This window comes from Salmo salar, chromosome 18 (assembly GCF_965601325.2).
Source record: "Salmo salar chromosome 18, fSalSal1, whole genome shotgun sequence".
In the NCBI taxonomy this organism is placed as follows: Eukaryota; Metazoa; Chordata; class Actinopteri; order Salmoniformes; family Salmonidae; genus Salmo; species Salmo salar.
The window spans coordinates 62,706,820-62,717,673 of record NC_138308.1 but is presented as its reverse complement, the minus strand read 5'-3'; the positions used below and the strand labels follow the sequence as shown (position 1 = coordinate 62,717,673).

Genomic DNA, 10,854 nt, shown 5'->3' with positions numbered 1-10,854 from the left:
AATGGTGGTGGGAGGACTGGAGGTGGGTGAATTGGTGGAGGGAGGACTGGAGGTGGGTGAAGTGGTGGAGGGAGGACTGGAGGAGGATGAAGTGGTGGAGGGAGGACTGGAGGAGGGTGAAGTGGTGGAGGGAGGACTGGAGGAGGGTGAAGTGGTGGAGGGAGGACTGGAGGAAGATGAAGTGTTGGAGGGAGGAGTGGAGGAGGGTGAAGTGGTGGAGGGAGGACTGGAGGAGGGAGGACTGGAGGAGGGTGAAGTGGTTGAGGGAGGACTGGAGGAGGGTGAAGTGGTGGAGGGAGGACTGGAGGAGGGAGGACTGGAGGAGGGTGAAGTGGTGGAGGGAGGACTGGAGGAGGGTGAAGTGGTGGAGGGAGGAGCTGAGGAGGGTGAAATGGTGGAGGGAGGAGTGGAGGAGGAAGGACTGGAGGAGGGTGAAATGGTGAAGGGAGGACTTGAGGAGGGTGAAATGGTGGAGGGAGGACTGGAGGAGGGTGAAGTGGTGGAGGGAGGAGTTGAGGAGGGTGAAATGGAGGACGGAGGACTGGAGGAGGATGATGTGGTGGAGGGAGGACTGGAGAAGGGTGAAGTAGTGGAGGGAGGACTGGAGGAGGGTGAAGTGGCGGAGGGAGGACTGGAGGAGTGTGAAGTGGCAGAGGGAGGACTGGAGGAGGATGAAGTGGTGGAGGGAGGAGTGGAGGAGGGTGAAGTGGTGGAGGGAGGAGTGGAGGAGGGTGAAGTGGTGGAGGGAGGACTGGAGGAGGGTGAAGTGGTGGAGGGATGACTGGAGGAGGATGAACTGGTGGAGGGAGGACTGGAGGAGGATGAGGTGGTGGAGGGAGGACTGGAGGAGGGTGAAGTGGCGGAGGGAGGACTGGGGGAGGGTGAAGTGGCGGAGGGAGGACTGGGGGAGGATGAAGTGGTCGAGGGAGGACTGGAGGAAGATGAAGTGGTGGAGGGAGGACTGGAGGAGGATGAAGTGGTGGAGGGAGGAGGGTGAAATGGTGGAGGGAGGACTGGAGGAGGGTGAAGTGGTGGAGGGAGGAGTTGAGGAGGGTGAAATGGTGGACGGAGGACTGGAGGAGGTTGATGTGGTGGAGGGAGGACTGGAGAAGGGTGAAGTAGTGGAGGGAGGACTGGAGGAGGGTGAAGTGGCGGAGGGAGGACTGGAGGAGTGTATAGTGGCAGAGGGAGGACTGGAGGAGGATGAAGTGGTGGAGGGAGGAGTGGAGGAGGGTGAAGTGGTGGAGGGAGGAGTGGAGGAGGGTGAAGTGGTGGAGGGAGGACTGGAGGAGGGTGAAGTGGTGGAGGGATGACTGGAGGAGGATGAACTGGTGGAGGGAGGACTGGAGGAGGATGAGGTGGTGGAGGGAGGACTGGAGGAGGGTGAAGTGGCGGAGGGAGGACTGGGGGAGGGTGAAGTGGCGGAGGGAGGACTGGGGGAGGATGAAGTGGTCGAGGGAGGACTGGAGGAAGATGAAGTGGTGGAGGGAGGACTGGAGGAGGATGAAGTGGTGGAGGGAGGAGGGTGAAATGGTGGAGGGAGGACTGGAGGAGGGTGAAGTGGTGGAGGGAGGACTGGAGGAGGGTGAAGTGTGGAGGGAGGACTGGAGGAGGGTGAAGTGGTGGAGGGAGGACTGGAGGAGAATGAAGTGGTGGAGGGAGGAGGGTGAAGTGGTGGAGGGAGGACTGGAGGAGGATGAAGTGGTGGAGGGAGGACTGGAGGAGGGTGAAGTGGTGGACGTAGGACTGAAGGAGGGTGAAGTGGTGGAGGGAGGACTGGAGGAGGATGAAGTGATGGAGGGAGGAGGAGTATGAAGTGGTGGAGGGAGGACTGGAGGACTGGAGGAGGGTGAAGTGGTGGACAGAGGACTGGAGGAGGATGAAGTGGTGGAGGGAGGACTGGAGGAGGATGAAGTGGTGGAGGGAGGACTGGAGGAGGGTGAAGTGGTGGAGGGAGGACTGGAGGACTGGAGGAGGATGAAGTGGTGGAGGGAGGACTGGAGGAGGATGAAGTGGTGGAGGGAGGACTGGAGGACTGGAACAGGGAGGACTGGAGGAGTGTGAAGTGGTGGAGGGAGGACTGGAGGAGGGAGGACTGGAGGAGGGTGAAGTGGTGGAGGGAGGATTGGAGGAGGGTGAAATGGTGGAGGGAGGACTGGAGGTGGGTGAAATGGTGGAGGGAGGACTGGAGGAGGATGAAGTGGTGGAGGGAGGACTGGAGGACTGGAGGAGGGTGAAGTGGTGGAGGGAGGACTGGAGGAGGGTGAAGTGGTGGAGGGAGGACTGGATGAGGGTGAAGTGGTGGAGGGAGGACTGGAGGAGGGTGAAGTGGTGGAGGGAGGACTGGAGGAGGATGATGTGGTGGAGGGAGGACTGGAGAAGGGTGAAGTAGTGGAGGGAGGACTGGAGGAGGATGCAGTGGTGGAGGGAGGACTGGAGGAGGGTGAAGTGGCGGAGGGAGGACTGGAGGAGTGTGAAGTGGCAGAGGGAGGACTGGAGGAGGATGAAGTGGTGGAGGGAGGAGTGGAGGAGGGTGAAGTGGTGGAGGGAGGAGTGGAGGAGGGTGAAGTGGTGGAGGGAGGACTGGAGGAGGGTGAAGTGGTGGAGGGATGACTGGAGGAGGATGAACTGGTGGAGGGAGGACTGGAGGAGGATGAGGTGGTGGAGGGAGGACTGGAGGAGGGTGAAGTGGCGGAGGGAGGACTGGGGGAGGGTGAAGTGGCGGAGGGAGGACTGGGGGAGGATGAAGTGGTCGAGGGAGGACTGGAGGAAGATGAAGTGGTGGAGGGAGGACTGGAGGAGGATGAAGTGGTGGAGGGAGGAGGGTGAAATGGTGGAGGGAGGACTGGAGGAGGGTGAAGTGGTGGAGGGAGGACTGGAGGAGGGTGAAGTGTGGAGGGAGGACTGGAGGAGGGTGAAGTGGTGGAGGGAGGACTGGAGGAGAATGAAGTGGTGGAGGGAGGAGGGTGAAGTGGTGGAGGGAGGACTGGAGGAGGATGAAGTGGTGGAGGGAGGACTGGAGGAGGGTGAAGTGGTGGACGTAGGACTGAAGGAGGGTGAAGTGGTGGAGGGAGGACTGGAGGAGGATGAAGTGATGGAGGGAGGAGGAGTATGAAGTGGTGGAGGGAGGACTGGAGGACTGGAGGAGGGTGAAGTGGTGGACAGAGGACTGGAGGAGGATGAAGTGGTGGAGGGAGGACTGGAGGAGGATGAAGTGGTGGAGGGAGGACTGGAGGAGGGTGAAGTGGTGGAGGGAGGACTGGAGGACTGGAGGAGGATGAAGTGGTGGAGGGAGGACTGGAGGAGGATGAAGTGGTGGAGGGAGGACTGGAGGACTGGAACAGGGAGGACTGGAGGAGTGTGAAGTGGTGGAGGGAGGACTGGAGGAGGGAGGACTGGAGGAGGGTGAAGTGGTGGAGGGAGGATTGGAGGAGGGTGAAATGGTGGAGGGAGGACTGGAGGTGGGTGAAATGGTGGAGGGAGGACTGGAGGAGGATGAAGTGGTGGAGGGAGGACTGGAGGACTGGAGGAGGGTGAAGTGGTGGAGGGAGGACTGGAGGAGGGTGAAGTGGTGGAGGGAGGACTGGATGAGGGTGAAGTGGTGGAGGGAGGACTGGAGGAGGGTGAAGTGGTGGAGGGAGGACTGGAGGAGGATGAAGTGGTGGAGGGAGGACTGGAGGAGGATGAAGTGGTGGACGGAGGACTGGAGGAGGATGAAGTGGTGTTGGGAGGACTGGAGGAGGGTGAAGTGTTGGAGGGAGGACTGGAGGTGGGTGAAGTGGTGGAGGGAGGACTGGAGGACTGGAGGAGGATGAAGTGGTGGAGGGACGGGTGCAGCAGTATCTCAGTATGAACAGAACTCAGTTATCTGGAAGAGAGTGGGAGAAGAAAAACACAAATTAACTTTACTGACGTCTGTGAATTTGAGTGTGTGTGTGTGTGTGTGTGTGTGTGTGTGTGTGTGTGTGTGTGTGTGTGTGTGTGTGTGTGTGTGTGTGTGTGTGTGTGTGTGTGTGTGTGTGTGTCTCACCTCTACAGGTGTATCTGAGGTCAGAGAAGAGGATGTGTTCTTGTGAGAAGACAAACAGTCCCAGTCTCCCTCCAGCCAGAGTTCTGTCATACACTGGCCCAGAGTCAGCTAGGATGGACCTGCCCTCAGACACCACTATCCTACACACACACACACACACACACACACACACACACACACACACACACACACACACACACACACACACACACACACACACACACACACACACACACACACACACACACACACACACACATCCTGAGTCAGCTGGAAGAGACACCATCAAACACCACTACTGGACATACACAAAAAGTTAGATGCCAAAGTTCAGAGGTTAATTAGATACCTGATGAAGCCAGTGTTGGGTAGGTGGATGAGGCTAGGAGTTACTGTTGGTGTTAGAGTTACTGTTGGGGTTAGAGTTACTGTTGGGGTTAGAATTACTGTTGGGGTTAGAGGTTAAAGTTAGAGTTACTGTTGGAGTTACTGTTGGGGTTAGAGTTACTGTTGGGGTTAGAATTACTGTTGGGGTTAGAGGTTAAAGTTAGAGTTACTGTTGGAGTTACTGTTGGGTTACAGTTACTGTTGGGTTACAGTTACTGTTGGGGTTAGAGTTACTGTTGGAGTTAGAGTTACTGTTGGGGTTAGAGTTACTGTTGGGGTTAGAGGTTAAAGTTAGAGTTACTGTTGGGGTTAGAGTTACTGTTGGGTTAGAGTTACTGTTGGGGTTAGAGTTACTGTTGGGTTAGAGTTACTGTTGGGGTTAGAGTTACTGTTGGGGTTAGAGTTACTGTTGGGGTTAGAGTTACTGTTGGGGTTAGAGTTACTGTTGGGGTTAGAGTTACTGTTGGGTTAGAGTTACTGTTGGGGTTAGAGTTACTGTTGGGGTTAGAGGTTAAAGTTAGAGTTACTGTTGGGTTTAGAGTTACCGTTGGGGTTAGAAGTTAACGTTAGAGTTACTGTTGGGGTTAGAGTTAGAGTTACTGTTGGGGTTAGAGTTAGAGGTTAGGGGTTAGAGTTACTGTTGGGATTAGAGTTAGAGTTACTGTTGGGGTTAGAGTTACTGTTGGGTTAGAGTTACTGTTGGGGTTAGAGTTACTGTTGGGTTAGAGTTACTGTTGGGGTTAGAGTTACTGTTGGGGTTAGAGTTACTGTTGGGGTTAGAGTTACTGTTGGGGTTAGAGTTACTGTTGGGTTAGAGTTACTGTTGGGGTTAGAGTTACTGTTGGGGTTAGAGGTTAAAGTTAGAGTTACTGTTGGGTTTAGAGTTACCGTTGGGGTTAGAAGTTAACGTTAGAGTTACTGTTGGGGTTAGAGTTAGAGTTACTGTTGGGGTTAGAGTTAGAGGTTAGGGGTTAGAGTTACTGTTGGGATTAGAGTTAGAGTTACTGTTGGGGTTAGAGTTAGAGTTACTGTTGGGGTTAGAGGTTAGGGGTAGAGGTTAACGTTAGAGTTACTGTTGGATTAGAGTTACTGTTGGGGTTAGAGTTACTGTTGGATTAGAGTTACTGTTGGGGTTAGAGTTACTGTTGGGGTTAGAGTTACTGTTGGGGTTAGAGGTTAAAGTTAGAGTTACTGTTGGGGTTAGAGTTACTGTTGGGGTTAGAGGTTAAAGTTAGAGTTACTGTTGGGGTTAGAGTTACTGTTGGGGTTAGAGTTACTGTTGGGGTTAGAGTTACTGTTGGGGTTAGAGGTTAAAGTTAGAGTTACTGTTGGGTTAGAGTTACTGTTGGGGTTAGAGTTACTGTTGGATTAGAGTTACTGTTGGGGTTAGAGTTACTGTTGGATTAGAGTTACTGTTGGGGTTAGAGTTACTGTTGGGGTTAGAGTTACTGTTGGGGTTAGAGGTTAAAGTTAGAGTTACTGTTGGGGTTAGAGGTTAGAGGTTAAAGTTAGAGTTACTGTTGGGGTTAAAGTTAGAGTTACTGTTGGGGTTAGAGTTAGAGGTTAGGGGTTAGACTTAGAGGTTAGGGGTTAGAGTTAGGGGTTAGGGGTAGGAGTTATGGGTTAGAGTTAGGGGTTAGAGTTAGGGGTAGGAGTTAGGGGTTAGAGGTTAGATTTAGGGGCTAGAGTTAGGGGTTAGGGTTAGGGGTTAGAGGTTAGAGGTTAGGGGTTAGAGGTTAGAGTTAGGGGTTAGAGTTAGGGGTTAGAGTTAGGGGTTAGGGTTAGGGGTTAGAGTTAGGGGTTAGGGTTAGAGTTATGGGTTAGGGTTATGGGTTGGTGGTTAAGTACCTTATGAAACCGGTTTTGGGTCGGTGGATGAGGTGCCAGCGGTAGGCAGTGTAGTCCTTCCAGCCCATGTTGTTGGGGTCGTGCCACAGTGTGCGAACCTAAGGACCCACACACAGGGGTTTACTATAGGGTTAGAGGTGTGTGTGTGTTTCCTGTGTGTACCTGCTGTATGCTGTTTCCTGTGTGTACCTGCTTTGTGGTGTTTCCTGTGTGTACCTGCTGTATGCTGTTTCCTGTGTGTACCTGCTTTGTGGTGTTTCCTGTGTGTACCTACTGTGTGGTGTTTCCTGTGTGTACCTGCTGTATGGTGTTTCCTGTGTGTACGTGCTGTATGGTGTTTCCTGTGTGTACCTGCTGTATGGTGTTTCCTGTGTGTACCTGCTGTATGGTGTTTCCTGTGTGTACCTGTTGTTTCCTGTGTGTACCTGCTTTGTGGTGTTTCCTGTGTATACCTGCTGTATGGTGTTTCCTGTGTGTACCTGCTGTGTGGTATTTCCTGTGTGTACCTGCTGTGTGGTGTTTCCTGTGTGTACCTGCTGTGTGGTGTTTCCTGTGTGTACCTGCTGTGTGGTGTTTCCTGTGTGTACCTGTTGTGTGGTGTTTCCTGTGTGTACCTGCTGTATGGTGTTTCCTGTGTGTACCTGTTGTGTGGTGTTTCCTGTGTGTACCTGCTATATGGTGTTTCCTGTGTGTACCTGCTGTGTGGTGTTTCCTGTGTGTACCTGCTGTGTGGTGTTTCCTGTGTGTACCTGCTGCATGGTGTTTCCTGTGTGCCACAGGGCGTTGCGGAGGGCCTCCCCAGGGCCTGAGGTTGAGTTGACCACTTTAAGAGAGACACCAGCGTTCCCAAACGCCCTGGAAGGACTATTCTCCCAGTAAGCCTGGCTGACCTGGCAGGGTTTGAAGTTACAGGTTTGAGGTAAGAGGTCAGGACTGGCTGACCCGGCAGGGTTAGAGGCCAGTGTGTGTGTGTGTGTGGGTGTGTGTACTCCTGACTGACCTGTTTCCACATGACAACGTAGAACCGTCTGCTGGACTGGAAGGAGAACACAAACCCTACATAGTCATCATCACGGTCTGTGTTCACGTAGAATGTCCCACTGAAGTCCACCGCACGGAACTCATCAAAACCTGAGAACACACACACACGCGCACAAACGCAGGCACGCACACGCGCACAAACGCAGGCACGCACACACGCACAAACACAGGCACGCACATGCGCACAAACACAGGCACGCACACGCACATGAAAACCACACAAACAACACCCAGATCAGCGTTAATGCGGTCTTAGGTTAGAGGTTAAGGGTCGTACCCAAGGCGATGCCAGGGTCAGAGTTTGCAGTCTGTAGCAGTTCGGTTCCGTGTCCTCGGACCACCCACAGAGGGTCAGACTGAGTGGTCCCCCGAGGGTCCAACAGAACCGTCTGAAACTTCCTGAAGTCTGTAAATCCAATACCACTGTTCTCTGAGCAAACATCTAGTGCATCTGGTATACTGTCATTATCAAAGTCATCTTTACAAGCATCACCACGACCATCATCTAGAGACAGGAGAGAGAGAGGTAATATCATTATCAAAGTCATCTTTACAGAGACTGAAAACGGTACACACACACTGATAATGTGGTGTGTGTATATGTATTTGTGTGTGTGCCAGAGTCACTATTATTTGAGTCACAAGCAAGTCTCAAGTCACAAGGTACGAGTCTCAAGTCGAGTCCCAAGTAGAATGGGTCGAGTCTCGAGTCCAGGACAAGTCATGCATTCTAAGAGCAAGTCGAGTCACACATTTTTTCAAGTCAAGTAAAAATATATATATACATGCAATGACTTGTTCAACTACAAATGAAGACCTTGGGACTAGAAGGTTCTATCTACAAGCGGAGACCTTGGGACTAGAAGGTTCTATCTACAAACGGAGACTTTGGGACTAGAAGGTTCTATCTACTGTCGTGTCTTTGGCTATGCCGGATTAAGTAATATAACATGCTATTCTATAAAATAATTTCTCTGTAATTAATATTATCTGAAGTAAAATTGAAGTTTTTGCATTTTTGAGGAATTTGAATAACGCGCCACGGGATTACACTGGCTGTTGAGTAGCCCATAGAGGTTAATGTTTTTCCTCATAACCCTGGACTATCGGACCACCATTTTATTACGTTCGCAATCGCAACAAATAATCTGCTCAGACCCCAACCAAGAAGCATTAAAAGTCGTGCTATAAATTCTCAGACAACCCAAAGATTCCTTGATGCCCTTCCAGACTCCCTCTGCCTACCCAAGGACGTCAGAGGACAAAAATCAGTTAACCACCTAACCGAGGAACTCAATTTAACCTTGCGCAATACCCTAGATGCAGTTGCACCCCTAAAAACTAAAAACATTTGTCATAAGAAACTAGCTCCCTGGTATACAGAAAATACACGAGCTCTGAAGCAAGCTTCCAGAAAATTGGAACGGAAATGGCGCCACACCAAACTGGAAGTCTTCCGACTAGCTTGGAAAGACAGTACCGTGCAGTATCGAAGAGCCCTCACTGCTGCTTGATCATCCTATTTTTCCAACTTAATTGAGGAAAATAAGAACAATCCAACATTTATTTTTGATACTGTCGCAAAGTTAACTAAAAAGCAGCATTCCCCAAGAGAGGATGGCTCTCACTTCAGCAGTGATGAATTCATGAACTTCTTTGAGGAAAAGATCATGATCATTAGAAAGCAAATTACGGACTCCTCTTTAAATCTGCGTATTCCTCCAAAGCTCCGTTGTCCTGAGTCTGCACAACCCTGCCAGGACCTAGGATCAAGGGAGACACTAAAGTGCTTTAGTACTATATCTCTTGACACAATGATGAAAATAATCATGGCCTCGAAACCTTCAAGCAGCATACTGGACCCTATTCCAACTAAACTACTGAAAGAGCTGCTTTCTGTGCTTGGTCCTCCTATGTTGAACATAATAAACGGCTCTCTGTCCACCGGATGTGTACCAAACTCACTAAAAGTGGCAGTAATAAAGATTGAAAAAGCCAAATCTTGACCCAGAAACTATAAAAAACTATCGGCCTATATCGAATCTTCCATTCCTCTCAAAATGTTTTGAAAAAGCTGTTGCGCAGCAACTCAGTGCCTTCCTGAAGACAAAGAATGTACATGAAACGCTTCAGTCTGGTTTTAGACCCCATCATAGCACTGACACTGCACTTGTGAAGGTGGTAAATGACCTTTTAATGACGTCAGACCGAGGTTCTGCGTCTGTCCTCGTGCTCCTAGATCTTAGTGCTGCTTTTGATTCCATCGATCACCACATTCTTTTGGAGAGATTGGACACCCACATTGGTCTACATGGACAAGTTCTGGCCTGGTTTAGGTCTTATCTGTCGGAAAGATATCAGTTTGTCTCTGTGAATGGTTTGTCCTCTAACAAATGAACTGTAAATTTCGGTGTTCCTCAAGGTTCCGTTTTAGGACCACTATTGTTTTCACTATATATTTTACCTCTTGGGGATGTCATTCGAAAACATAATGTTAAATTTCACTGCTATGCGGATGACACACAGCTGTACATTTCAATGAAACATGGTGAAGCCCCAAAATTGCCCTCGCTAGAAGCCTGTGTCTCAGACATAAAGAAGTGGATGGCTGCAAACTTTCTACTCTTAAACTCGGACAAAACAAAGATGCTTGTTCTAGGTCCCAAGAAACAAAGAGATCTTCTGTTGAATCTGACAATTAATCTGGATGGTTGTACAGTCGTCTCAAATAAAACTGTGAAGGACCTCGGCGTTACTCTGGACCCTGATCTCTCTTTTGAAGAACATATCAAGACTGTTTCAAGGACAGCTTTTTTCCATCTACGTAACATTGCAAAAATCAGAAACTTTCTGCCCAAAAATGACGCAGAAAAATGTATCCATGCCTTTGTTACTTCTAGATTGGACTACTGCAATGCTCTACGTTCTACCCGGATAAAGCACTAAATAAACTTCAGTTAGTGCTAAATACGGCTGCTAGAATTCTGACTATAACCAAAAAATTTGATCATATTACTCCAGTGCTAGCCTCACTACACTGGCTTCCTGTTAAGGCAAGGGCTAATTTCAAGGTTTTACTGCTAACCTACAAAGCATTACATGGGTTTGCTCCTACCTATTTTTCCGATTTGGTCCTGCCATACATACGTACACGTACGCTACGGTCACAAGACGTGGGCCTCCTAATTGTTCCTAGAATTTCTAAGCAAGCAGCTGGAGGAAGGGCTTTCTCCTATAGAGCTCCATTTTTATGGAATAGTCTGCCTACCCATGTGAGAGACGCAGACTCAGTCTCAACCTTTAAGTCTTTACTGAAGACACATCTCTTCAGTAGGTCCTATGATTAAGTGTAGTCTGGCCCAGGGGTGTGAAGGTGAACGAAAAGGCTGGAGCAACGAACCGCCCTTGCTATCTCTGCTTGGCCGGTTTCCCCTCTTTCCACTGGGATTCTCTGCCTCTACCCCTATTACGGGGGCTGAGTCACTGGCTTACTGGTGTTCTTCCATGCCGTCCCTGGGAGGGGTGCGTCACTTGAGTGGGTTGAGTCA

General features: G+C 50.6%; 1 protein-coding gene across 1 annotated transcript in view; it reads right to left on the bottom strand.

Annotated features, from left to right (window-relative positions):
• Nucleotides 1-288: 288 nt before the first annotated feature.
• The window catches only part of LOC106577471 (uncharacterized), a gene marked incomplete at its 3' end in the record, with an annotated part of 369,416 nt that continues 358,850 nt past the window's right edge, over nucleotides 289-10,854 (bottom strand). Inside the window, exons 11-18 of the mRNA XM_082964554.1 lie at nucleotides 7,584-7,811; nucleotides 7,266-7,396; nucleotides 7,015-7,155; nucleotides 6,266-6,363; nucleotides 4,031-4,170; nucleotides 2,495-3,613; nucleotides 1,165-2,403; nucleotides 289-1,013 (exon numbers count right to left, since the gene is read on the bottom strand). Coding sequence (XP_082820680.1) covers nucleotides 289-1,013; nucleotides 1,165-2,403; nucleotides 2,495-3,613; nucleotides 4,031-4,170; nucleotides 6,266-6,363; nucleotides 7,015-7,155; nucleotides 7,266-7,396; nucleotides 7,584-7,811 — 3,821 coding nt within the window. The remainder of the gene's footprint in view (nucleotides 1,014-1,164; nucleotides 2,404-2,494; nucleotides 3,614-4,030; nucleotides 4,171-6,265; nucleotides 6,364-7,014; nucleotides 7,156-7,265; nucleotides 7,397-7,583; nucleotides 7,812-10,854) is intronic.